This window comes from Caenorhabditis elegans, chromosome III, assembly GCF_000002985.6.
Source record: "Caenorhabditis elegans chromosome III".
Lineage (NCBI taxonomy): Eukaryota > Metazoa > Nematoda > Chromadorea > Rhabditida > Rhabditidae > Caenorhabditis > Caenorhabditis elegans.
Genome location: NC_003281.10, coordinates 12,395,465 through 12,423,452, shown reverse-complemented (window position 1 = coordinate 12,423,452; position 27,988 = coordinate 12,395,465). Strand labels below are relative to the sequence as shown.

General features: G+C 34.5%; 2 protein-coding genes and 2 non-coding genes across 6 annotated transcripts; 2 read left to right on the top strand and 2 right to left on the bottom strand.

Moving 5' to 3' along the window:
- Positions 1 to 1,734: 1,734 nt before the first annotated feature.
- On the top strand, positions 1,735 to 24,552 carry tat-1 (Phospholipid-transporting ATPase tat-1; the record flags this gene model as incomplete). Of its 3 annotated transcripts, NM_001268236.3 has the most annotated exons (19): positions 1,883 to 1,979; positions 2,731 to 2,831; positions 3,172 to 3,229; positions 3,280 to 3,379; positions 4,422 to 4,607; positions 5,677 to 5,983; positions 7,651 to 7,890; positions 8,481 to 8,593; positions 9,400 to 9,700; positions 10,791 to 11,329; positions 13,234 to 13,763; positions 15,371 to 15,525; positions 15,668 to 15,801; positions 16,011 to 16,151; positions 17,475 to 17,731; positions 18,576 to 18,668; positions 21,390 to 22,057; positions 23,283 to 23,407; positions 23,993 to 24,552. In NM_001268236.3, the coding sequence occupies 16 exons, from the start codon at positions 2,789 to 2,791 to the stop codon at positions 21,769 to 21,771; spliced, it is 3,579 nt and encodes a 1,192-aa protein (NP_001255165.1). The 3 variants fall into 3 exon arrangements, with proteins under 3 accessions (NP_001022894.1, NP_001255165.1, NP_001367088.1); NM_001027723.3 differs by lacking the exon at positions 21,390 to 22,057 and having other exon boundaries at positions 1,735 to 1,979; NM_001379952.2 differs by lacking the exons at positions 1,883 to 1,979; positions 21,390 to 22,057; positions 23,283 to 23,407; positions 23,993 to 24,552 and adding an exon at positions 19,249 to 19,321 and having other exon boundaries at positions 2,789 to 2,831.
- On the bottom strand, positions 23,467 to 23,556 carry Y49E10.32. Its single transcript, NR_052801.1, has one exon. It is a non-coding gene; the product is annotated as an Unclassified non-coding RNA Y49E10.32 (non-coding RNA).
- Positions 23,473 to 23,544, top strand: Y49E10.t1. Its single transcript has one exon. It is a non-coding gene; the product is annotated as a tRNA-Gln (tRNA).
- Y49E10.10 (Proteoglycan 4) lies at positions 24,510 to 27,988 on the bottom strand. The gene is made up of 11 exons (NM_001379951.2): positions 27,900 to 27,988; positions 27,324 to 27,431; positions 27,228 to 27,275; positions 26,432 to 26,731; positions 26,113 to 26,379; positions 25,976 to 26,056; positions 25,827 to 25,925; positions 25,693 to 25,740; positions 25,560 to 25,643; positions 25,393 to 25,501; positions 24,510 to 24,694 (listed from the first exon to the last, which is right to left on the bottom strand). The coding sequence occupies exons 2-11, from the start codon at positions 27,394 to 27,396 to the stop codon at positions 24,550 to 24,552; spliced, it is 1,254 nt and encodes a 417-aa protein (NP_001366931.1). The 5' UTR covers positions 27,397 to 27,431; positions 27,900 to 27,988; the 3' UTR covers positions 24,510 to 24,549.

The window sequence follows — 27,988 nt, the reverse complement described above, 5'->3', positions numbered from 1 at the left end:
TAGCATCTGCAAAAAGTATTTATTCATCAGTTTTAATAAGAAAAAACGGGAAAAAGCTGTGAAAAACAAAAGAAAACAGGCGGAAAACAAAGCAAGATAAATGGCCGCTGAAACTTGTCGGCCCCTCGGCCATGGCCTAGAAACCACTTTTCCTCGTCCCTCGTGAGGAAAAAGTTGCAGTGGTGGTGTCAGACTGTCCCATAACGGCATGATCTAAAATAAATGCGGAAATTGAGATACAGAGTTTTCGAAAAATTCCCGCATTTTTTGTAGATCATACCGTTATGGGACTGCCCCTGACACCACGTGAATTTGGGTTTATTTCCACTATTATGTAGGCCTTTCCCCCAGGGCTATTGCCTAGAGCTTGATTTGTCTGAAAAGTTTAAAGAATTCGGAAAGTTCTGCGAATACACCCAAAATATGCTGAAATGAACGATATTCGTAATGAAACTGCTCAAAAAATGGTTCAAATTTTTATTCCGCTTCAAAATTTCGAAAAAAATTACACTGATTTTAGCATATATATCTCGAATTTTGGCCACTTTTCCGCCAGACATCTGTCCGCAGTTGACTTTTTTGAAATTATCATCCTTTATTGCATATTTTGGTAGTTTATCTCATTTAATTTCGTTGATTAAGGTATTTAAAGACGGTAGGTAACCAATTGATTTTTAGTTACCTGAATGTACCTAAATCGACGAAATTAAATGAGATAAACTACCAAAATTTGCAATAAAGGATGATAATTCCAGATAAAGTCAACCTTCGGCCAGATTCGACACGGAAAAATGGGAAAAATTAGAGATTTTAGCTAAAATCAGCGTAATTTTTTCGAAATTTTTAACCTTCATAAAAAATTTTTGAAGAGTTTTTTGAGAAATTTCATTACGAATTTTTTTAACTTCAGCACACTTTGGGTTTATACGTAAAAGCGGGTCTGAAGCTGTATTCATACGATGATTTATTATGGAAACGTAGAAAAAAGTCCCGTTTTTTCTGCGACTTCATAATAAGCCATTGTATGAATAAGCCTTTAAATATCGAATTGTTCTAAAAAAAAAAGACAGAAAATTTGGCAAATGATCAAAGTTCGTCGAAAATGTTTTCATTTCCAGTGTGTCTTTTCTCTTCTTCTCTTCTTATCAGGGATACATCAATATTTAATTAGTAAATATTTATGACGTATTCATACAAGAGAAAAAAAATTTAAATTTTTTTAAATTTTCAGTTAAATTTGCCGGAAAACCGATTTATCCAAAAATTTGTCGGGACCTAATTAGTTTGCAAAATTGTGAAAAATTCAAATATATTTAGAAACACATTTTTAGAAATTTTTCAGTTATCTTCGGTCGTTACATTTAAAGTTGAAAAAGCCCGAATTTCAGCTCGTTTTCCACAGTTACACCTATTCAGAACCTTAAAATAGCCTAAGAATTATTAGCTTAAGCTAGGTCTAAGCCAAGCCCAAGCCTGGGCACATAAGCCCAACCAAAATAAAAATCGATATTTTCAAACAAAAAAAATTCTAAACAAAAAAGAGGCTCCATGCTTTCTCCCTGCACTCTCTTCTGTTCACACACTATTTCCATGCTTCCGTGACGTGCCGAGGTTCTTCTTCTTCCATGTTTATTTTATTCTTGTTCAAAAAATTGAACAATATGGAAAAATAAATTAAAATACAACATATATGAATCACTTTTTCAAGGCCATGTACTCTTTTTTAACGGAAAACCAGTGTTTTTCTCTGCGTCTCACACCTTCTTGCTCTCTCGCCTCCCCAAGGAAGTTGACACGAACATTATTTGCTTTTTGGGGGTGAACTTATTTCCGTGTTTGCTACGTTTTTTTTCACCTTTTTTTTTTGTTTATTTAAATAAATATTATATTAATTAATTAATTTCCAACAAAAAAATTGGATTTTCCTGCAGGCTCCTCGTCATTCTATGACCGAAAATCGATAATTTGTTTGATTTTTCGTGGGTTTTTATATTTTTTTAATATTTATTTAGTTTCAAAGTTTATTTGTAAATCACACAAATCACACCATTTTTCGTTGAATTTTAGAAAAAAAAACCATAAAAATTAGAGATTTAAAGGATTTTTTTTCCAATTTTGCGAAAAAACAACTTTTTTCTTGAGTTTCCGCGAAGAAAAAAGAACATTCGCTGAAACTTCGAAAATCGATGGAAAATGCCTCAGAAATTGAAAGTTTGTGTTTCAAATCGTAAAATTCAGGAAAAATCAAATTTTCAGACATTTTTTCGCCGAAAAAAAATCATAAATAAGCCCAATTTTGGAGTTTCATCGATTTTCTCGCGGTTTATTCGGTTTTTTTCAACGGAAAAAGTAGAAAAACCCCAGAAAAATCAATAAATTCAGCCAGAAAAGACGAAAATATCGAAACATTCATTTTCGCGGGAATTCAAAAATTATTTAAACTATTTATTACAAATTTTATTAATTTATTAAAAGTTATTAATTTATTTAATTTATTTATTTTAATAACTTTTAATAAATTAATATAGTTTTTAATAAATAGTTTTAATAATTTTTGAATTCCCACGAAATTAACTGAAATTTTCGATATTTTCGCCTTTTCTGGCTGAATTTATTGATTTTCCTGGATTTTTTCTACTTTTTCCCTAAAAAAACTGAATTACCCACGAAAAATTGCTTAAAAATTCAAATAAAATGCTCTTTTTCAAAAAAAAAACTAATTTTTTCCAGATAATTCAACAAAAAATCGATAGCAAAGAAGTCGAGGTCAAACACTTTTTGGAGCATAATGCCCACAGAGGCAAGAGATAATAATCGACATATCCATCTTGGTAAGGCCCAAAAATAGGCTTAAAAAGGCCCGAAAATAGGCTTAAAAAGGGCCAAAAATAGGCTTAAAAAAGCCCAAGAATATCTGAAGTTCTGATAAATCATTAAAAAATGCGCAAAAAAAACGAAAAGCTCATCTTTGAGAACTCCCCGACCAATCAGCGTCCTCGAACTCCGCCCACTTCATCTGATTGGTTGAAAAGTGGGCGGAGCGAGTCGCTGATTGGTCGCAGTTCTCACGCCGGTTTAAAAGCTGGATTTTCGCTTTTTTTTGTGAAATTTCAGCATTTTTTTGACGAAATAACCGAAAATTTGGTTTTTTTTTAAATAATTTTTTTTCAGGCAAAGTCAGAGATCCCCACCACCAGCATGCTCAACGATTTTGCAGTAATAGAATAAGGTTTTTTACTGGAATTTCAGTCATTTTCTGTAAAAAATTGATTTTTTCAGCACTTGCAAGTACAATGGATTCTCATTTCTTCCCAGATTTTTGTATGAACAGTTCCGGCGTTACAATAATATATTTTTCCTAGCAATCGCCCTTCTTCAGGTTAATTTTTGGTTTTAAATGGAGATTTTGCTCGCTTTTACGAGAGAAAACCGAAAAAAATCGAGATTTTTGCTAATTTCTCTGCAAATTGAGGACTGCGACCAATCAGCAACTGGCTCCGCCCACTTTTGGACCAATCAGGAGTCGAATGACGCTGATTGGTTGAAATGTGGGCAGAGCAAGTCGCTGATTGGTCGCAGCACTCATTTTGGAGGGAATTCAGCCAAATTTTGCGATTTTTTTTCGTTTTTTTGTAGTGCGAAATTTTTTTCTTTTTTTTTAAGGTGGAGTATCGCCAGTTGGGAAATTGCTTTAAATCATGCCTATGGTACCACAATGACCGAATATCATGATAAAAAAATTCAAAAAAATTTTCTAGATATTATATGATTTTTTGAAAATTGAAAAAATCTCAGTTTTCACCTAATTCATATTTGAATTACCGCCAATTGGATTTGTTCGATGGAGCGCACTTGCACGTTTTTAAATTTATTTATTTCATTTTTTGTTATTTTCCATCGATTTTTAATGTTTTCGTTGCATTTTTGCTTGAATTTTAGAGAAAAAGTCAAAATAAATGCAAATTTTCGATTAAAAAGCAGGCTGGCAGGCGTAAAAATGACAAAGTAACGATTTTAAACGATTTCGAACCTGAATTCATTAATTTCACTGATTTACGCCTGTCAGCGTACTTTTTAATCGAAAATTTGCATTTATTTTGACTTTTTCTCTAAATTTCAAGCAAAAATACACCGAAAACATTAAAAATCGATGGAAAATAACAAAAAATAAAATAAATGAATTTAATAACGGGCAAGCGCGCTCCACCGAACAAATCCAATTGGCGGTAATTCAAATAGGAATTAGGCAAAAACTGAGATTTTTTCAATTTTCAAAAAAATCATATAAAATTTAGAAATTTTTTTTAAATTTTTTAATCATGATATTCGGTCATTGTGGTACCATAGGCGTGTTTTAAAGCAATTTCCCCACACAGAGTGTAGTCCGCCTTTAATTTATTTAAATTTTTCCTTTTTTTCAGCAAATTCCCGACGTTAGCCCGACTGGAAGATACACGACAGCCGTCCCATTTCTGATAATTTTATCAGTTTCTGCACTAAAAGAAATATTCGAAGATGTGAAAAGACGGCGAAGTGATAATAAAGTTAACGCATTTTCTGTCGAAATTCTTGTCGATGGACATTGGATTGAGAAACAGTGGAAAGATGTGAGATTGAGAAGAAGAAGAAAAATACATTGAAAATAAATTGGAAATTGAAAATTGGCAAAAAAATTTCAAAAAAAAATTCATTACAAAAAATCAAAAAGATTTTGAGCTTGAAGATAACTCGGAATTTTTAAAAATTATCAAAAATCACCGGTTTGCCAAAATTTCCGGAAATTTTCAATTCCGGCAAATTACCGATTTGCCGGAAATTTTGAATTTCGGCAAATTGCCGATTTGCCGAAAATTTTCAATTCCTGCAAATTACCGATTTGCCAGAAATTTTCAATTCCGGCAAATAACCGATTTTCCTGTAATTTTCGATTTCGGCAATTTGTCTGTTTGCTGTTTACCGGATATCAATTTTACCGTAAAATTTTCGGCAATCACCGTGTTTCGGGCAAATTCGGCAAATTGCCGGTTTGCCTAATTTGCCGACTTTGACGCTTGCCGGAAATTTTCAATTCCGGCAAATTGCCGTATTTGCCGTTTGCCGGAAAAAAAAACTAAATTAAAACTGTCGAAACCATTTTTTCAAAAATTCAGCTGTCACCAGCATGGCCAGGACCAAAAAAATTTGAAAATTCAAAAAAAAGTCGAATTTAAATATTAAAAAAAAAACCTTTAAACCCCACAATTTGCTAGAGAATATTGAGTCTTTTTGGTTTTTTAGTCCCAAAAATGCAAAAAAAAAAGAAACCAGGAATTCAAATTTTCGACAAAAAAAAATGGTTTTTTGCTGCAAAAAACCAAAAAAAAAATTTTTTCCGAAAAATCCCAAAAATTTTATATTTCTTATTTTTGAAAAAACTAAAAAAAAATTTTTTTTCAATAAAACCCAATAAAAACTATTTTTTTTTCTCCGAAAAACCCAAAAATTTTGTATTTCTTATTTTTGAAAAAATTTTAAAAAAATTGTTTTTGGTTCAAAAAAACCCAAAAATTTTATATTTCTTATTTTTGAACTAAAAAAAAATTTTTTTCAATAAAACCCAATAAAAACTATTTTTTTCGAACAAAAAAGATAAATTTCACGTCCGAAACAAAATTATTCCATCCAAATTTTGCACAGGTAAGCGTCGGTGACTTCATCCGAATTGACAATGACAGCCTATTCCCTGCTGATCTACTTCTATTGGCATCATCAGAACAACAAGGAATGGCATATATTGAAACATCGAATTTAGACGGAGAAACGAATTTAAAAATCAAACAAGCGCTGGATATCACTTCAACAATGACTTCTCCGGAAAAATTGAGCCAATTCGAGTCTGAAATCACTTGTGAACCACCATCACGACATGTTAATGAATTTAATGGAAATATTGAAATTAATGGAGTTGCCAGACATTTCGGTATTGATCAGCTGCTTTTGAGAGGTGAAAAAAATTATTTTAATGCTGAAAATTTCGTTTAAAAAGCTCAAAAATTCGGGGAGGGGGGGGGGGGGAAGCAGGCAAAAAAGTCAATTTCCTAGTAAGAAAGCCGAAAATTCGATAAATTTCGAGAAAAAACGGCACAATTTTTCTACAACAATATCTGTAAAAAATTCCAAAAATTCGTAAAAAAAGACCACATCTCTGAGGAATTTTTGAGGAAAAGTCGAAATGTTCGAATTTCAAAAAAAAATTGTAAAAACTTAAATTTAATGAAAAAAGTATAAATTTCCAGAAAAAAGGTAATAATTTCAGAAAGAAAACGGCTAAATTGAAAAAAACTACAAAAAGAAAAAGAAAAAAACGGCTAAATTTTGCAGTTTTAAAGCTAAAATTTCAAGAAAAAAAACCAAAATTTACACAAAAAAGGCAAAATTGCAATTAAAAAACTAAATTTATCGGAAAATGTTAAAATTTTCGAATTTCAAAAAAAAATTGTGAAAGCCAAAATTTAATGAAAAAAGTCTGAATTCCGAACAAAAAAGTATAAATTTCCAAGAAAAAAGCTAATAATTTCAGAAAAAGGGCTAAATTTTGCAATTTTAAAGCTCAAATTTCGAAAAAGAAAACGCCAAGATTTACCCAAAAATGTAAAAAAAATCGAAAAAAATCGAAAAAATCGAAAAAAAAAAAAAAAAGAAAAAAAAAATCGAACAAAAAAAAAAAAAAATTGCAAAAAGCATACATTTCCAGAAAAAAGGTGAATTTTGCGGGAAAAAAAAACGTTAAAATTGGATCAAAATTTTTGGGAAAAAGCAAAAGTTATTCAAAAATTGCAACTCCACACCACCACTGCAACTTTTTCCTCACGAGGGACGAGGAAAAGTGGTTTCTAGGCCATGGCCGAGGGGCCGACAAGTTTCAGCGGCCAATTATCTTGCTTTGTTTTCCGCCTGTTTTCTTTCGTTTTTCACTGATTTTTTTCGTTTTTTCTTAATAAAACTGATAAATAAATATTTTTTGCAGATGCTAAAACAATTTCCAAGTAAAAAAATTATGTATTCAGTGGGCAAGCAGCGGTGAAAGTGGGCATTGTAATATGATGGATTACGGGAATACAAAACCTAAACTTTTTCTGAAACATGATACATATGCTGCTTAAATGCTGAGACTACCTGATTTTCATAACGAGACCACTGAAAAAGTTTTGAGGTTTCCAAAATTCAACTTTTTTGGTGAAAAAGTCGAGAATTTCGCACAAAAAGTTGAATTTTGAAAACCTCAAAACTTTTTCAGCGGTCTCGTTATGAAAATCAGGTAATTTCAGCATCTAAGCATCATATGTATCATGTTTCAGAAAAATTTTAGGTTTTGTATTCCCGTAATCCATCATATTACAATGCCCACTTTCACCGCTGCTTGCCCACTGAATACATAATTTTTTTACTTGGAAATTGTTTTAGCATTTGCAAAAAGTATTTATTTATCAGTTTTAATAAGACAAAACGAAAAAAATCGATGAAAAACGAAAGAAAACAGGCGGAAAACAAAGCAAGATAAATGGCCGCTGAAACTTGTCGGCCCCTCGGCCATGGCCTAGAAACCACTTTTCCTCGTCCCTCGTGAGGAAAAAGTTGCAGTGTCCCCTAAAAATTGATTTCCACACACAGGTGCCCGATTAAAAAACACTGCATGGATATTTGGTGCCGTCATCTACACTGGACACGACTCAAAGCTGCTCATGAACTCGAAAAGAGCTCCGCTGAAAAGTGGAACAATCGATGTACAGACGAATTATCGAATTATTTTCCTCTTTTTCGTTCTAGTCGCACTCGCGCTAATATCCGCTACTGGATCGGAAATTTGGAGGGGAAATAATATTCCACAGGCTTGGTATTTGTCTTTTCTTGGTGAGTTGGTTGGGAGTTTACTGGAAAAAAGGAAATTTTCCATTTTTTTATCGATTTTTTTAAATAAAAATTCGAGAAAATTTCGGTGAAATTTTTTGAAAAAAAAATCTAGAAAAATCACAATTTCATTAAATTTGAAAAAACCGACAAATTTCGAAGTATAGTTTTTTTTTTAATTCTATGATTAAAAATTTCCGGCTAAAAAAAGCTAAAATTATATTTTTCTTACAAAAAACCAAGAAAAATCGCGAATATGTTTAAATTTTTCAAATTTTCTTTTCAAAAAATCCACAATTTTCGCTCTTTTCCCTATAGTTTTTTCTCGATTTTCGAAATTTTTCAACAAAAAAAAAGAAAAAATCTGCTGAAATATTTATTCAGAATTTTTTTAAAATTTCCTGGAAAAAATCTATTTCCAAAAAATCTTTTTTAAAAATCTCGAATTTCAAAGTTTCAGGAATTTCTCAAAAATTCAACTTTTAAAAAAATCGATAATTTAAAAAAAATTCAGTTTTTTTTTTCGATTTTCTCCAGCAAAAAACAACAAAATCTAATGGAAAAAATTCCAAAAAAAAATCCAAAATTTGCAGAACACGATCCAAAAGGCTCATTCCTGTGGGGTGTACTCACGTTCTTCATTCTCTACAACAATTTGATTCCGATTTCACTGCAAGTCACACTGGAAGTTGTTCGATTCTTCCAGGTAGATTATTTTGAAATTTCGCAGCATTTAAACAAAAATTAAAAATAGTCTCAAAACGGAGAAATCTTGCGCGATTTGGCTGAATATTCACCTAAAATGAGAAAAAGAATTCCCCGACCAATCAGCGATTCGCTCCGCCCACTTTTGAACCAATCAGATGGAGTGGGCGGAGGTCGAGCACGCTGATTGGTCGAGGAGTTCTGGGAATTTAGCCAAAATTGAAAAATCACGATTTTACCGTTTTTCTTTTGCGATTTTTCGCGGCAAGTCGGCAAGTTGCCAGAATTTAAATTTCCGCCAAATCGGCAAACCGGCAAATGGCTGATTTGCCAAAATTGCCGGATAAAACGGCAATTGTCGAAATCGAACATTTCCGGCAAACCGGCGAATTGCCGTAATTGAAATTTTCCGGCAAACCGGCACATTGCCGTAATTGAATATTTCCGGCAAATCGGCGAATTGCCGGAATTGAAATTTTCCGCCAAATTGCTGGAATTGAATATATCAGGCAAATTGCCAAAGTTGTAGACAAAAAAAAATGGCTGCCTAGTTTTTTTCTGTTTTCTGAACAAAATTTAGTTTCAAAAAAAATCTGGGAAATCGAAAAATTATCGACTTTTCGATTCAAAAAAAAATCGAAAAAAAATTGTTGGCTCACAAAATGAGGCGTAAACTTATTAAATTCAAAAAAATTGATTTTTGAAAAAAAATCAAATTTTATGGTTAATTTCTAAATATTTTTTTTAATATTTATCGATTTTCCCGATTTTCCCTGAAAAAATCACGAAAAATTCCAAAATTTCCAGGCAATCTACATCAACAACGATATCGAAATGTACGATGTGAATAGTGATTCGTGTGCCATCGCTAGAACATCGAATTTAAATGAAGAACTGGGACAAGTCAAGTTTATAATGTCGGATAAAACGGGCACTCTTACACGGAATGTGATGAAGTTTAAACGACTATCAATTGGATCTAGAAATTATGGAAATAATGAGGATGATGAGTTTGCAGATGCAAGTTTAATTGAAGATTATCGTCAAGGAGATGAACATTCGACGAGTATTCTGGAAGTGTTGAAAATGATGGCTGTTTGTCATACTGGTACTGGTTTTGAGAATATAATACTGAAAATGATTTTTTTTCCAATTTTGCAACAAAAAAATTCAAATTCCCTCTGAATTTTTATGGGTATATATATATATCGCGAATACGTATATATATATGATAACGAAAAATGCAAAAAAAAAGTATTTTTATACAGTTTTTCCTCTATTCATGTATGTAGAAAAATGTTTGAATAACGCATGTTTTTTTTTGCATTTTTCGACATTTTTCTACACAATGTAGAAAAATGTCAAAAAATTCAAAAACCATGCGTGCGTTTTTTAAAAACATTTTTCTACATACATGAATATGGGGAAACACTGTATTGTTTTTTTTGAAATTCTTTTTTTTTGATTTTTCACATAGATATTCGGTATCAGATTTCGGTACTCTTAATTATGAAAATTAATTTAAATTTTTATTAAAATTTAAAAAAAAGTTTTGGAAATTTTCAATTCCGCCAATTTTGCCGATTTGCCGGAAATTTTCAATTCCGCCAATTTTGACGATTTGCCGGAAATTTTCAATTCCGGCAATTTTCCGATTTGCCGGAAATTTTCAATTCCGGCAATTTTGGAAATTTTCAATTCCGCCAATTTTGCCGATTTGCCGGAAATTTTCAATTCCGGCAATTTTCCGATTTGCCGGAAATTTTCAATTCCGGCAATTTTGCCGAATTGCGGAAAAAAAAATCGTTTGCCGCCCATCCCTCATATAGAACCTGTCAAAGTCAACGTTTTTTAAAAAATTAAATATTTTTTTTTTGATAATAAAATGTTTCATTAACCTTTAAAAAAAACACATTTTCAAAAACAAAAATTGATCAAAAAACGACAAAAATGGAGGAGTTGAAAAACGGAAATCAGCTTTTTTTTGTTGGAAAATTTGGAATCAATTAGACATATTTTCCGGATTTCGGATCACAATTTGGGGTAAAATGCCGGATTTGAAAATTTCCGGCAAACCGGCAAATTCCCGGAATATACGTGCGAAATTTAATAGACCATTTTTTGAGAAAATTATTATTATAAACACCAAAAAATCGACTTTAAATTCAATTTTCTAAGTAAAAATTCGATATTTTCAGTTGTTCCCGAGAACAAGGATGGTCAGCTAATCTATCAATCAAGTAGTCCAGATGAAGCCGCTTTAGTCCGTGGAGCCGCGTCTCAATCTGTATCATTTCACACAAGACAGCCACAAAAAGTGATTTGTAACGTGTTTGGTGAAGACGAGACCATCGAAATTCTCGACGTTATCGATTTCACATCGGATCGAAAACGAATGAGTGTGATAGTTCGAGATGGTGCTGGAGGAGACATCAAACTATACACAAAAGGCGCCGATACAGTAATCTTTGAACGGTTGGAGCACGGAAAAGAGCAAGAAGAAGCTGTCGAGTATTGTACGGAGCATCTTGAAGATTATGCATCTTTTGGATATCGTACACTTTGTTTTTCGATGAGACATCTCACGGAGCAAGAGTATTCACAGTGGGCTCCGGAGTACAAAAAAGCCATTTTGGCAATTGATAATCGTGCTAAGCTGCTCGCTGATGCGGCGGAGAAGCTTGAAAGGAATATGATTTTGGTTGGAGCAACTGCGATTGAGGATAAGCTTCAGGAGGTTGGAAAATGATGGAAACCCCCCTGTAAAATTCAAGAAATTCATTAAAAAATTTGATTCAAAAATCGATAATTTAAATTTTCAAAAGACGATAATTAAATAAAAAATCGGTAATTTAGTCAAAAATCGTTTTAAAATTCATTTTTTTCGCTAAAAATCGATAATTCAATTTTTAAAAAATCGATAATTTTAATTTCTTAAAAATCGATAATTAAATCAAAAATCGGTGGTTTCATTTAAGAAAAATCGATAATTCAGCCAAAAATCGATAATTCGTGAAAAATCGATAATTTAGTAAAAAATCTATAATTTAATAAAAAATCGATAATTTAATCAAAAATCGATAATTTAATCTTTAAAAAATCGTTAATTTAGTTTTTTTAAGTCGATAATTCATTAAAAATCGATAATTAGGCCGAAAATCGATAGTCAAAAAAAGTATTCTCATTTTTTTAAATCGATTTTTTCGTCAAAAAATCAATAATTTCTTTTTTTTTTAAATCGATTATTCTCTAAAAAGTCGAAAATTTCTAAAAAAAAATAGACTTTTTCGTCGAAAATCGATTATTCTATTTGGAAATAATAATCGATACTTTCATTTTTAAAACATTTATAATTGAATTAAAATTCGATAATTTAGCCAAAAATCGATAATTCCTACTTTAAAAATCGATAATCTCATTTAAAAATTCAGTTTTTCGTCAAAAATCGATAATTCTATTTGGAAAAAAATCGATAATTAAATAAAAAATCAGTGATTCAGTCAAAAATCGATAATTTCATTTAAAACATCAGTTTTTCGTCAAAAATCGATAATCTAATTTTTAAAAATCGATAATTCAGCCGAAAATCGATAATTTCATTTAGAAAATTAATGATTTTTTCCTTCAAAAATCGATAATTTCTTCAAAAATCGATAAATCAGTCAAAAATAGACTTTTTCGTCGAAAATCGATAATTAAATTTGTAAAAAATCGATAATGACTATGAATAATTAAATCAAAAACCTCTAATTTTATTTTTTCAATCGATTCTTTTTGTCAAAAATCGATAAATCAGTCGAAAATCGATATTTTCATTTAAAAATCGATAATTTCATAAAAAATCGATAATTCAATAAAAAAAATCGATAATTTAATCTTTAAAAAATCGATAATTATATTTAAAAATTCATTTTTTCGTCAAAAATATATAATTTTAAGTTTTTAAAAATCGATAATTAAATCAAAAAGCGATAATTACATGAAAAATCGATAATTACATTTTTTAAAAATCAATGTTTAAATTATCGAGTGTTAAAAAAAAAGGAATTATCCACCATTTAATAATTAAATTATCGATTTTTGATGGAAAAAAATTTTTTTTTAAATGAAGATATCGATTTCTAACTGATTCATCCATCTAATTCAATCAAGAAATCGAAAAACCAAAAACTTTAATTTGTCGATTTTCAAAAAAAAAAAATAGAACACCTTTGAATCTGACATAATTTTTTTTTTCAAAATAATGAAAAAACAAATGTTCAGTGGATTCCCGAAGCTATATCCAAGTCAAAAATCGATAAATTTAATTGAAAATCGATAATTCCATAAAAATCGATAATTCAATCAAAAAGCAATAATTCCATTTGAAAAATCGATTTTTTTCGTCAAAAATCGATAATTCAATTTAAAAAAAAAACTATAATTTAGTCAAAAATAGATAATTACATTTTAAAAAATCAATTTTCAAATTATCGATTGTTAAAAAAATGTATTATCGACCTTTTAATAACTAAATTATCGATTTTGACCAAATTATTGATTTTTGATGGAAAAAAATTAATTTTTTAAATGAAAATATCGATTTTTGACTAAATTATCGACCTAAAAAGTTATTTTTTTTCCCAATTTCCCAATATTCAGTGGGTTCCCGAAACGATCCAAGCACTGATGGCAGCCGATATTCGTGTATGGATGTTAACTGGTGATAAACGTGAAACTGCAATTAATATTGCTCATTCATGTGCTCTATGTCATACAAATACAGAATTATTGATTGTCGACAAGACGACTTACGAGGAAACTTATCAGAAATTGGAGCAATTTGTGGCGAGAGCAATTGAACTTGAGAAGCAGGAAAAAGGATTTGCAATGGTTATTGATGGAAAATCACTGCTTCACGCTCTAACTGGAGAAGCTCGGAAACATTTCGGAGATCTTGCTCTGCGATGTCATGCAGTTGTATGTTGTAGAATGAGCCCGATGCAAAAAGCAGAAGTCGTTGAAATGGTCCGAAAATTGGCGAAGCATGTTGTGTTGGCAATTGGTGATGGAGCAAATGATGTTGCAATGATTCAGGCGGCGAATGTTGGAGTTGGAATTTCGGGGGAAGAAGGCCTGCAGGCTGCTTCGGCCTCGGATTATGCTATTCCGAGATTTCATTTTTTGAGGAGGTTTGTTTGAAAAAATTGGAAAAAAATTATATAAAAATTTTTTCTTCGAGTTTTCGGTTTTCTAGCAATATTTTTATATTTTCGAAAAATCGAAAAATGAATTTTTTTATATGAAATTTGGTATATTTCCAAAAAAATCGATGTATTTTTCTTTAGATTTTTTAATTTTTTGAGCATTATCTTTTTCAAAAAGAAAATTCACCAATCCCGGCAAATCGGCAAATTGCCGGAATCGATAATTTCTGACAAATCGGCAAATTGCCAGAATTGAAATTTTCCGACAGATCGGCAAATTGCCGGAATTGCAAATTTCCGGCAAATCGGAAAATTGCCATAATTGAGAATTTCCGGCAAATCGGCAACTTGCCGGAAATCGGCAAATTGCCGGAAAACGCAATTTCCGGCAAATCAGCAAATTGCCGGAATTGAAAGTTTCCGGCAAATCGGCAAATTGCCGGAGTTACAAATTTCCGGCAAATCGGAAAATTGCCAGAATTGAAAATTTCCGGCAAATCGGCAAGTTGCCGGAATTGCAAATTTCCGAAAAATCGACAATTTGCCGGAATCGATAATTTCTGACAAATCGGCAATTTGCCGGATTTAAAATTTCCGGCAAATCGGCAATTTGCCGGAATCGAAAATTTCCGGCAAATCGGCAAATTGCCGGAATCGAAAATTTCCGGCAAATCGGCGAATTTTTTTTACAATTTTTTTGATTTTGAAGAAAATTAGTTTAACTTACAATTAGGTCTGCAAAACTTCAAATAATTATGAAAAATATTTATTTTATTTTTTTTTATTTTATAAAAATCAACATTTTCTCAAAAATCATTCGAAAAAGTTTCTAACACATTTTCTTTGTTTTAAAGATTTACACGGGAACACAAAATTCTGAAAATGCGTACTGCACAACATATTTGACGCGCAAAATATCTCGTAGCGAAAACTACAGTAATTCTTTAAATGACTACTGTAGCGCTTGTGTTGGCTTACGGGCGGCTCGAATCGTTTAAAATCAAATATTTATCGATAAAATAAAGCTAAAAATGAGAAAATAATGCAAAAAAAAAACAAAGGAAAAGCGGAATACGGCTGGCATATTTGGCGTCCGGTCGTCCGGTTTTGACCTTACTTTGGAATTTTGAGAATTTTCCGAAGCTAGTTTTTCACGGCGGCTGACAATTTCCGAGTTTGGGCACTTATTATCAAAGTATATGATCAAGTATAGTGAGTGGCTAAACTCGGAAATTGTCAGCAGCCGTGAAAAACTAGCTTCGGAAAATTCTCAAAATTCCAAAGTAAGGTCAAAACCGGACGACCGGACGCCAAATATGCCAACCGTATTCCGCTTTTCCTTCGTTTTTTTTTTGCATTATTTTCTCATTTTTAACTTAATTTCAATATTTTATCGATTAATTCTTTGATTTTAAACGATTCGAGCCCGTAAATCGGCACAAGCGCTACTGTAGTCATATTTAAATGGATTACTGTAACTTTCGCTACGAGATATTTCAAATTATTTTGCGCGTCAACTATGTTGTGCAGTACGCATTCTTAGAATTAGGTGTTCATGTGTAATAGTAGTTTTGCTATAATACAATTTCCAGACTTCTCCTGGTCCATGGCGCATGGAATCACGATCGTTCAGTCAAAGTGATACTGTACTCATTCTACAAAAATATTTGCCTCTACATCATCGAGCTGTGGTTTGCCATGTTCTCCGCGTGGTCTGGACAGACTATTTTCGAGAGATGGACTATTGGTAATTAAAAATCTAATAAAATATGTCCAATCGCGGCGGTTTGATCTACAAAAATGCGGGATTTTTTTGTTATTGCTAAATTCCCGCGATTCTCGGAGATCAAACCGCGACACGAGCTCATAAAAATTCAACGTTTCTTCAGGAATGTTCAATGTAATATTCACTGCATGGCCACCAGTCGTACTCGGATTGTTTGATCATCCAGTTCCCGCCGAACAAATTATGAAGTATCCGGCGTTGTATGCAAGCTTCCAGAATCGAGCATTTAGTATCGGGGTTCGCGTTTTCTTCAGAAATTGATGGAAATCCTACAAAATTTCCTATGTTTTATTTTTTCACCTAAAAATTAGTGCCAAACTGTAGAAAATCACTTGATTTGAGATTTTTTTTTGAAAAAAAAAAATCAAGAGATTTTCTAACGATAATTTTGTCGAATTTTTAACGTAATAAAGTATTAATTTTTTGAAATTAATTTTTTTCTTCAGAATTTCTCACTTTGGATTGGCCTAGCCATTGTGCATTCATTATCGCTGTTCTTCTTGACTTACGCGACAATGGAGCATCAAGTTGTCTGGGATAATGGGCTCACTGGCGGATGGCTTATGCTCGGAAATTGTGCATATACGGTAAAAATGCTCAAATTGAAAACTTTTTAAAAATTTTATTGATTTAAAGGCGTAATGATAATTTTTTAGGATTATTTTCCTATTTTTAAAAAATAAAATTTGAATTGCCGCGAAAAAAAAAAAAGGAGAATATATTAATTTTTTTTGAAAAAAAGTGGAAATAATTAAATATTTCGCCAAAAACAAAAAAAACCGACGAAAAATTTTATTTGAAACACTGTTTGTCAATTTTTCAGGGAAAAAAACCGCTAAAAATGGCCAATTTTTGAAATTTTCGCAAAAAAAATATTTCTCAGAAAATTTGAATTTCCCGCCAAAAAATATTCGCAGACAATTTGAATTTCCCGCCAAAAAATATTTCTCAGAAAATTTGAATTTCCCGCCAAAAAATATTTCTCAGAAAATTTGAATTTCCCGCCAAAAAAATATGTATCAGAAAATTGGAATTTCCCTCCAAAAAATATTCGCAGAAAATTTGAATTTCCCGCCAAAACTTGTTTATCTGACTATCGCGTATCGCGCAACATATTTGACGCGCAAAGTATAACTATATCTCGTAGCGAAAACTACAGTAATCCTTCAAATAAGACTACTGTAGTGTCGAATGAATGAATTAAAATCATTTATCGATTAAACATTGAAATTAGGCTGAAAATAAGAAAATAAAGCTAAGAATCGAATGAAAATGGAATATCGCTATCGCAACTCGAAAATAAATTAATTTCAAAAAAAAATCAAGATCCCGTAAATCGACACACAAGCTCTACAGTAATTCTTTAAAGCTTGTGTCGATTTACGGGCTTAATTTTTCTTGATTTTTTGAAATTAATTTATTTTCGAATTGCGATAGCGATATTCCATTTTCCTTCGATTCTTCGCTTTATTTTCTGATTTTCAGCCTAATTTCAATGTTTGATCGATAAACGATTTTAATCCATTCGAGCCCGTAAATCGACACTACAGTAGTCTTATTTGAAGGATTACTGTAGTTTTCGCTACGAGATATAGTTATATTTTGCGCGTCAAATATGTTGTGCTGTGTACGCATGAATAAAATTCATTCTAATTGTCTGGCTTGTCGATTTGCCGGAAATTTTCTATTCCGGCAAAATTGTCGATTTGCCGGAAATTTTCAATTCCGGCAATTTGCCGAAAAATCGTTGAACCCTGAAATATCCGCTGTTTTAAACATTGCAAAACATACAAATTAGGCGATTTTCCATAAATTTGACTGAAAATTCTAGGAAAATCTCAAAACTTTAACCATCTATATATATATATATATATATATATATATATATATATATATAATTTTTCTTGCAGTTCGTGGTGGCCACTGTCTGCTTCAAAGCCCTACTAGAATGTGATTCATGGACATGGCCTGTAGTAGTCGCGTGTATTGGATCGATTGGCCTTTGGATTGTATTCGTTATTGTATACTCTCTAGTCTTCCCACACATTGGTGGAATCGGTGCAGATATGGCTGGAATGGCTGCAATTATGATGTCATCTTATACGTTCTGGCTTGCACTTTTATTCATTCCACTTGCCACGCTGCTATGGGATTTGGTTATTAAAAGGTAATTTGCCGGAAAATTTCAATTCCGGCAAATTTGTCAATTTGTCGAGAATTTTCAATTTTGGCAAATTTTTTGATTTTCCGGAAGTTTTCGATTCCGGCAAATTTGTCAAAAATTTTAAATTCCGGCAAATTTGTCGATTTTCCGGCAATTCGCCGATTTGCCGGAAATTTTGAATTCCGGCAAATTTGTCAATTTGTCGAGAATTTTCAATTTTGGCAAATTTTTTGATTTTCCGGAAGTTTTCGATTCCGGCAAATTTGTCAAAAATTTTAAATTCCGGCAAATTTGTCGATTTTCCGGCAATTTGCCGATTTGCCGGAAATTTTGAATTCCGGCAAATTTGCCGATTTGCCGAAAGTTTTCAATTCCTGCAACTTGCCGATTTGCCGAAAGTTTCCAATTCCTGCAATTTGCTGATTTGCCGGAAATTTTCGATTCCGGCAAATTTGTCAATTTGCCGATTTGACGGAAATTTTCAATTCCGGCAATTTGCCAATTTGCCGGAAAATTTGAATTCCGGCAAATCGCCAATTTGCCGGAAAATTTGAATTCCTTCAATTTGCCGATTTGCCGAAAATTTCAAATCCGGCAAATTTGGCAATTCGCCGAAAATTTTCTATTTCGGCAATTTGCCGGTTTGCCGGAATTTTCAATTCCGGCAAGTTTTTCGATTTGCCGAATTTGCCGAAACTTGTCATGTTCGGCAATTTGCCGATTTGCTGGCAATATTCAATTCCGGCAATTTGCCATCTAAAAAAATTGCCGGTTAGCCGATTTTGCCGAAAGTTTGAATTTTTGAAAAAATCCAAAAAAACTACAGTAATCCTCTCAATTTTTGCAGTCTTTTCACAATCGCAATGCCAACACCACGTGAACTTGCTGTAATGTATAACAAACGGACAACATCGTTCAACGGATTCGAACGGTTAGCCAGGTTGGCTTGCGCTTCTATTTACACACACCAAATTCGGCAAAAAAAAATGATGCAAATTCGCTCCACGGGAAAGGTGGTTTTGCCGGAAAATTTGAGAAAATTGAGGAAATTTCGATTAAAAATTTTTTCGATTAAAAAAAATTCAAAAAAAAATTCCGATAATTTTATGAAAACTAAATTTTTTTTAAATCAATAACAATATAAATTTAATTTTGAAAATTCAAAATTTTTTTGTTAAATTATCGATTTGTACCGAAATTAACTACAAAAAATTGGGATTTTTTCCAAAAAATCGAAAATTTCGGTGGAGCGTACTTGCTGCGACAAAAAGAGACAATTTTAACTTTTTTTGTCTTCAAAAAAAATCCTAAATCTAAAAATTAACCAATTTAGAATTTTTTTTTCTTTCTAACAACTCCTTCTCTCCCTTAAAAACAGACACCTGGACAACAGACACAGGCACTCCTTTTTTTTTTAGTTTTTGCACACTTATCTGGAATTTCTAGGCCAATTAGGCCAATTTTAGGCCAATTCTAGGCCAATTTTAAGTTTAAAAAAACCCCATCTGAAAATATTACAGAAAACACGTGCACCTACATACCATAATAGTAGCCATTGAACGACGGTTAAAAGCCGTATGCGAATGGGTTTAGGTACGAGTTATTAATTAGTTATTGCATTATTTAATCGATATAGTAACGTAACGTTATAGTCTTTAAAAAGTGAAGTAGTGTCGCGTTGTGGGATTTTGTTGAAAAAATGATAGAAAATAGTCGGAAATGATTGAATATTCAAACATTTGGAATATTCTCGTTTTATTGAGTTTCAATTAAAGGTGGTGTAGTCGAATTTTTTTTATTGTTTTGTTAGACTCAAAATTGTCTGAAAACACCAAATTTCATAATGAAACTTCTTGAAAACTTCTCAAAAAAAAAGTTATGACGGCTCAAAAAATGACCTAAAATTAGTTAAAATCGGAAATTTGACTTGTCAAGCGGCTGGAATCAATTTGTTTTGAAATCACCGTCAAATTTTGAGTACACAAGTTAATTACCTTGCGTTTTAAACTTGATTAACGTATTTACAAGTCGATGGAGTAAAGTCGGCGAGTTTTGTCTCAAAAAAACTAAAAATCTCGCCGTCCATCGATTTTTAAATACCTTAATAAAGCTGAAAACGCAAGGTAATCAACTTGTAGACTTAAAATTTTACGGTGATTTCAAAACAAATTGATTCCAGCCGTTGCGACATTGATAAGTTGGTCAAATTTCCGATTTTAACTAATTTCAGGCCATTTTTTGAGCCGTCATAACTTTTTTCTGAAAAGTTTACAAGCAGTTTTATTATGAAATTTGGTGTTTTCAGACAATTTCGAGTCTAATAAGGCAATAAATAAAATTCGACTACACCACCTTTAAATATACAAAAATGATATACGTGTATATATATGTTTATATATATGTACATATATTATATGTACTATATGTACTATATACTATATTATATTATACTATATACTATATTATATTATACTATATACTATATTATATTATACTATATACTATATTATGTACTATATTATATGTACTGTATATATATGTACATATATGTTTTTTCTGCGGTATATTATTTCTTTAATTATTAAAAGAGATAATATATACATATATGTCGTGGAGAAATTACGAAAACATGAGAAGGTGGAAAAATGCACTTTTCGCGGCAATTCAAATATACATCAGAGCCGTTCTTTTATTTTTACAATTTCGAGCAATTTCCAAACTTTTTAATAATTATATTCGCTCATTTATAACATACTCTCCCAATACGGCACTACTCCTTCTTCATTAAATGAAAAAATTCTGAATAGTGTGTTGTTTCATGTAGTGAAGCGTGTTTCTCTAGAGAGAGAAATTTCTCATTTCAACCGATATTTCTAATGAGTAGAAAACGCGCTCCATCGCGCAGCAGCCAGACTGTTTTTTTTTTGATTAAATAATAACTGAACGGAATAACGGAATATGTTTGAATGTGTGTGTGTGTGTTCTACATCGGAATGACATGTGTGTGTATGTGCATATTTTTGGTTGAGCAGCTCGAATCTTTTGAATTTATGTTCCTGGGTCTTACCACATGGGTTACTACTGTAACTACTAAAGCACCTATTGCAAACGCGCTCCGTTGTGCCCCCCCCCCCCCGCCCCAAATAATTTCTATAGAATACAAAAATAAATTATGAAAAAAAATATCTCACCAAGTTCGCTCGCACTTTTACCGCCAAAAGTTTGAAGTTTTTGTGATCGTTGTGTGATTGTTGTGGTGTCAAGTTGAGTGCCATCACAGCTCCACTGCACACGAAAAGGCGGGAAAATCAATTTTTTGAAAATTTGTGACGTCACAGCGCATTTTGAATAATTGTTTGTCAAATTGTTTCATTTTTGGTGCTGTTCCGAAATTCGAAAAATTTATAATAATGTCAATTAACACGAGACATTTATTTCAAAAATCACTACAATTTTCACAAGAACTGACGCTTAAATTGAAAAATGCGCTATGACGTCATAAATTTAAAAAAATAATATTTTCCCGCCATTTCGAGTGCAGTGGAGCAGCGATGTGTTATTGATTGTTGTGTTGTGTGTGACTGTTGTCCAGGTGATTCCTTCCAATTTTCATCAAAAATTGTGTCCGAAATTCCCTGCCAGAAAAAAAAATCCCATTTAGCTCCTGGGCCGCCTATCAAGGACCGACAAAAGACGGTGCACACGTGTTCGCCAATCGATTCAGCCTTCGAAAACGAATTCAGCCGACGTCGACGACGGCGGCATCTCATCCAAGTGCTACATCACCGCCACCTAATGGCTACGTCGAGAAGTCACAGTTGAATGGAAAAAATGGAAAACATCATCGCGCCAAGAGCCCCGACTACGGTAGCACCGAGTTGTCCACGTGGAGTACACGTGACGAGCATGAGGTGGAATACAAGATTCCACGTGGTCGGAAAGAGCGGAGCTCGTACACGAATCGCGCGTTCATAGCGGAGGATAACAATGTGACGAGCATTGTGGTGAATGATGAAGAAGATGGTAGTGGGACGAGGTTATGACACAGTAATCCTCCTACAGTAATCCTCCTACAGTAATCATCCTACAGTACTCCTCAAGCAAACTTTTCTATCGACTATTGAAACACGTGCATATCAATCATCAAACGTTTTGAAATTCTATCCGAATTCTACAGTAATCCTCTTGCATTGTTCTCTGCAATTCGTCATAATCATAATCATCATCGCTGGAGCTACAGTACCCTTCACCTACTACCGTATTCTACATTCCCCCCGATTGACACCTACCGTAATCTATGTCTACAGAAGAATCTACTGTTATTTTTCGGTAATTTTGTGTGGTTTCCGCATGTGTTTGGCTTTTCATTTCGGAGCTGCTTGCGTTCTTGTTGGTTTCCCCCGGGAAATTACAGTAACCCACGTGGTGCCAGTCTGACCCATCACGGTTTGATCTACAAAAAATGCGGGAATTTTTTCCAACAAAAAAATGTGACGTCAGCACGGTCTTAACCCGGCGAAATCAGTTGAGAACTTTTCCCGCATTTTTTGTAGATCAACGTAGATTAAGCCGGAATGAGACACTCTCTGACACCAGGCCCGTGGTAACCTAGCGTAATTAGATTCTTTAGCCCTTTCGTTTTTCGAAAAACCGCCGCTGTAAGATATCGAAAATTGTAGTTTTATTACTTGTCAGCCGCCTAATTTGGAAAAAAAAATTACAGTACCCGGGGTCTCGACGCGACAAGTTTTTTGTTAAATGCAAAAAGGCTGTACGCCGTTTAAAGCGTACTGTAATTTCGAACTTTGTGGAATTTTTCGAATTTTTTTTGTTCAAAAAACACATAAATTTCAATAAATCGTGAGAAAAACTATACAGAAACGAAAGTTCGGGATTACTGTAGCCTTCAAAGGCGCAGACCCTTTTTCGCATTTAAAAAATCGTGTCAAGACCCTAGGTACCGTATTTTCGGGGCAAAAATCGCAAAATTTCCCCGGTTTTTTTTGTGAATTTTATTATCAAAATCTCTCAATTTTTCTAAAAACCAGCGAACAATTCACAATTTCAAGCCTACATAATTAGCTACAGTAACCTACAGTAATCCTGTCTGTAACCAACACAGATCAGGCCAGCTTAATGTGTCTGTCTGTACGTCTGTTTGTCCACCACCACCACCACCTTCTCCCTTTATTATTACGTAGATGTCTAAAGATAAAGGGTCTCACCACGCGCGAGATACTGTAGCCTTGGTGTCGATTTACGGGCCCAAGTGGAGCCAGAATGTCTCATTTCGGCTTGATCTACATTCAATGCGCAGGCTTTTCGACTAATTTCGCATGGTTAAGAGCGTGCTGACGTCACAAATTTTTGCAAAGAAAAATATTCCCGCATTTTTTGTAGATCAAACCGCAATGAGACAGCCTGACACCATGTACGGGCCCTCAATTTTTAGACGTCTGTGTAATAATACCTCCCCACAGCAGCTCACATATTTTCAGTTCACTAAGCTTTTTTCCGACTTTTCCGACAATTTACTCATAGATTTTCATTCCAGCTATTCATCAAACGTACTCGAAAACATGCGGCTTTTGACATCATCTCTACGTGGCAGTACCACTGGAAGTACACGATCAAGAACTGCATCAGAAGCTTCACTAGCACTTGCTGAACAGACGAGATGTAAGTATCTCTTTTGTTAACACCCGCAATATCTTGTACACTCTCAAGTGTGTGCACTAGCCGTCGGTTCCATGGTGTAGCGGTTAGCACTCAGGACTTTGAATCCTGCGACCCGAGTTCAAATCTCGGTGGAACCTATCGGTTTTTGCAACGCCTTTTTGGCGTAAAACAGGGGTGTGCGGCAATTTTTTTGTCGACAAATTCGGCAAATCGGCACATTGCCGTTTTGCCGGAAATTTTCAATTCCGGCAAATTTGTCGATTTGCCTCAAATTTTCAATTCCGGCAAATTTCCTGATTTGCCGGAAATTTTCGATTCCGGCAAATTTGCCGATTTGCCTGGAAATTTTCAATTCCGGCGAAATTGCAGATTTGCTGGAAAATTTCAATTCCGGCAAATTTGTCGATTTGCCGGAAATTTTCAATTCCGGCAAATTTGCTGATTTGCCGGAAATTTTCAATTCCGGCAAATTTGCTGATTTGCCGGAAATTTTCAAATCCGGCAAATTACCCCATTTGCCGGAAAAAAAATCGTTTGCCGCTCACCGCTGGCCTAAAATTCATTAAATTTCCCAATTTTTTTCAGACGGCTTCGCATTTTCCCAAGACGAAAGCTCGGCGGTCGCTCAAACGGAACTCATCAGAAATGTGGATTCTACTAGAGAAAAACCGACTGGACGATAATTCTGCGTTTTTTTGTTTTGCTTTTGCTTCTTCATGATTTATCCTTTTTTTTCTTTTTTTTTTCTTCTTCTTCCAAAATTATGTAAAACCTCATTTTTTTCGTGTCGAGACCCCAACCCCAAAGACGAGTAGATTTGACTGTTTACAGAGACTACGGTAGCGAAATTATTACAACGATATATATTTTCTCTCCAAAATTGTATTGCCAAAATTCTTTTTCCTGATCTTTTCCTTTTTAGTGAGAGTGACATTTTATCGATTTTCCCCTCCCCCCCAAATAACTTCTGCCGATGAACATGTTACGGGCAGTGAGAGAGAGAGAGAGATATTATACTGTATTTTTATAAGAAATGTTCGTTTTGCTCAATTTCCTGTACACTTAGCCTCCCTCCCCCTCCGATAACTTCCTGTGAACATGAAATTTTTCCAATACTTTTTTATTTAATCAGTTTTCAGTTTTCACTTGAGCTTCTTATTCGATTGCTTGATGGATTTCACGATCTGCTTCGCATAATCATGTGCCAAGAACGATGCCACGTAGCCGGCAACACTGACAATGATGAGTCCGGAGCACGCTGACAACTCGTAAACGAATTTCTTTTTGCTGGAAAAAAATTGGAAAATTATGAAAAAAAAAGTGATATGCAAGCGCGCTCCATGGCCACAGTCGGGTCTCGTTAGGTGTTTGGCGGCAGAAATCGGAAATTCAAACGTTTTCAATTATTTCCGGCAATTTTGAGGAATTTTTGATACGTTTTATCTTGTTCGCCGGGTTCTGGCCTTCCTCACTGAATTTTTCGCGCTCCGTTGACAATAGCCTGCCGGACAACGTGGGAAAGTCGTGTACTCCACACGGACAAATAAATTTAGTTTTACAATCGAGCCGCGACGCGACACGCGACGCGCCGTAAATCTACCCCAAATATGGCCGAGCCAAAATGGCCTAGTTCGGCAAAAACTCTTCCATTTATGAGGGAAGCCAGAAATCCGTTATGCATAATTTTGGCAACAAAAAAAAAACATTAAAATCAATTGGAAAATATTACGAAACCGTGGAAAAATTCTTGAACATTGGCGAAACTAACGTTTAAATTTACAGTTTTGCCGCCAAATATCGCACGAGACCTAACTCCGTGGAGCGCGTTTACAACGTTTCCACCATTTTTCTGCGTCCCCATAATAATCAGGGCTTCCATGGTAGGCAGGCGCGGTTTCAGGGTCTGACCTGAAACCTGCCCGCCTTAAGGCCAGGCAGGCAGGCGTTTTGAGGCCTACAATTCTTCTTGAAAATAAAAATCTCACTTAATCTCCTCTTCCTTCAACTGTTCCGCTGACTTTGTTCCATTCTGGGCTTGAGCATCTGGAGTACCAGAACCTAGATCCTTTGGGCCTTCTTCAGTGTGATTGCTGGCTACAAAATTTCGGAAATTCAGAAAATTCAATAATAAAATGTTGCGGGAAAAACTAACCAATTTTGCCAGTCCCTGGAGCTTTTGTCGTATTTTCAACAATTGGCACTGGTGGATTGGGTGGTTTTTGGGGAGTAGAATTGTCTGGAAAAATAGGCTTGAAAATAAAAAACTGATGCACTAAATATATTACCTATTGGTTTCGGATTCTCAGTTGTGGCAACAGTTTTCGGTGCTGGTTCTGAAAATAAGAAAAGGTCATGCCTGCCCCCGCATGCCTACCTAATAAGGCAATAGGCACACGAGTAGGTCATGCGAAAGCCTTACCATCTGTAGCTGGTGGTACTGTAGTCTTCTCCTCGGTTACAGTTGTGTTTGCAGGAGGCGGAGGCGGGCTCGGCACCGGGTTAGGCACCGGGGTCGGCGCTGAAAGTAAAACGAAATTTTTATAAATAAATTTGAATTAAATATATTACCAGGCGGCGCAGCTTTTGTTGGCTTAGTTGTCTCCACTTTTGCAGTCGTATTTTCAGGTGCAGGCGGATTTGGAGCTGGGGCTGAAAAAAATTGAAGCTGAAATTAAAAAGTTCCAATGAATTGAATAATTTCCTACCGGTAACTGGAGCCGGCTTAGGTACTGGTGCTACTGTAGTCACCTCCTTATTTGTAGTTGGAGGAGGTGGTGCTTTTGTAGTTGGAGGAGGTGGTGCTTTTGTAGTTGGAGGAGGTGGTGCTTTTGTAGTTGGAGGAGGTGGTGCTTTTGTAGTCGGAGGAGGTGGTGCTTCTGTAGTTGGCTCAGCGGCCGTTGTGTTCTTTACAGTTGGCTCTGGAGTTACCGGAGCAGTTGCTGGTTTCACCGTAGAGTTGGTGGCATATGGATCTGGAAGTTTAGACATGTTGATTTGCAGAAAAACAAGCTTAAAAAGCTATACCTCCAGTCTGTGGTTTTGGTTTCGCAGGGTCTCCACCTTGTGGTTTTGTCTTCGAAGGATCTCCAGCTGGTGGATTGGGCTTTCCAGCAGGGTCTCCACCTCGAGGTTTTGGATCCCCAGACTGCGAATTTGGTTTCGTAGTGTCTCCAGCGTTTGGACCAGGTTTTCCAGCAGGGCCTCCACCTCCAGGTTTTAGCTTCGTAGGATCTCCAGCTGGTGGATTGGGCTTTCCAGAATCTCCAGCTTGCGAATTTGGGTTTCCAGCGTCTCCAGGAGTTGGTTGGCCTCCAGCAGGGGGATCTGAAAATATCAATGTAATATTTAGCTTGTTAGTTAAACTGCAAACCAGGAATGTGCGGAAAATCCGAAAATTTGCTGAGCTCGGCAAATTCGGCAAATTTGCCGCACACCCCTGCTGCAAACAGTTCATAAATTTTCAGAATATTTAATGAAATAGAATTGCAAAATCACGGATTTCTGGCTTCCCTCATAAATTGAAATGTAAGAGTTTGCCGAACTAGGCCATTTTGGCTCGGCCATATCTGGGGTAGATTTACGGCGCGTTGCGTGTCGCGTCGCGGCTCGATTGTAAAACTAAATTTATTTGTCCGTGTGGAGTACACGACTTTCCCACGCGTTATCCGGCAGACGATTGCCAATGGAGCGCGAAAATTTCAATGAGGAAGGCCAGGACTCCTTGAAAATCGAGGCCAAATAGCGGGCAACACCGAAAAAAAACGGGAAATTGCGGGGGAGATAGCGGGTAAAACTGAAATTCAAATTGTAAAATGTATACCTCCACCTCCTCCACTAGTTTTTCCTGGATCAGCTGCGGTTAGAGGGTCTGAAATTAGAATAAATTTTAGGATTAAAAAAGTGTGTATTGACAAACCATTAGGTTGGGCGTTGAGATGATGGAGAAGAAATGGTAGCAATAGGAATTGACAAAGTAGAAAAGACCTCATTGAAATCGAATGCAAATCGGGAATCAATTCAATGTCTGAAAATTAGATTTTTGAGCGAGGCGTAGGCACCAGGGCTGTGCGGCAACCGGCAACCGAAAGTTGCCGGTTTCCGAAAAGTTGCCGAAAATTCGGCAATCAAAAGTTGCCCGTTGCTGAAATTTTTAGAGTTCGGCAACTCCGGCAACTGTCAATATCAATGTGAAACATTTTGTAGCTCAGAAAAAAGCATTAAGTGAGCCTTGAAAATGCTAAAATTTCACTGTAAACGAAAAAAACGACCATACTATTTTCCAGAAAGCTCAAATATATAATTTTAACAACAAAAAAAACTTTGAAACCTGGTTGCCGGTTGCCGAAAAGTTGCGGAAGTTTCGGCAACCGAAAGTTGCAGGTTGCCGAAATTTTTTGGGTTCGGCAACTTCGGCAATTGCCGGTTGCCGAAAATCATGGTTGCCGCACACGGTAGGCTCAAAAAAGGCTGCCTATTTTTCTGTAAAATTTACCTTCTTTCGATGATGTCCGCCTGTCGCTCGATGTTTGAATTACGATAATAAATTTTTCCGATTATCGATTTTTGGAGTAAAACAACACC

What these genes read in the sequence shown, in the direction of transcription:
- Y49E10.10 (NM_001379951.2), bottom strand. Translation starts at nt 27,396, where the DNA reads ATGAGGTCTTTTCTACTTTGTCAATTCCTATTGCTACCATTTCTTCTC. An exon ending in AACAAAAGCTGCGCCGCCTG is followed by an intron (nt 25,926 to 25,975) that starts GTAATATATTTA and finishes TTTTACTTTCAG; the next exon opens with CGCCGACCCCGGTGCCTAAC. An exon ending in TCCAGGGACTGGCAAAATTG is followed by an intron (nt 25,502 to 25,559) that starts GTTAGTTTTTCC and finishes GAAATTTTGTAG; the next exon opens with CCAGCAATCACACTGAAGAA.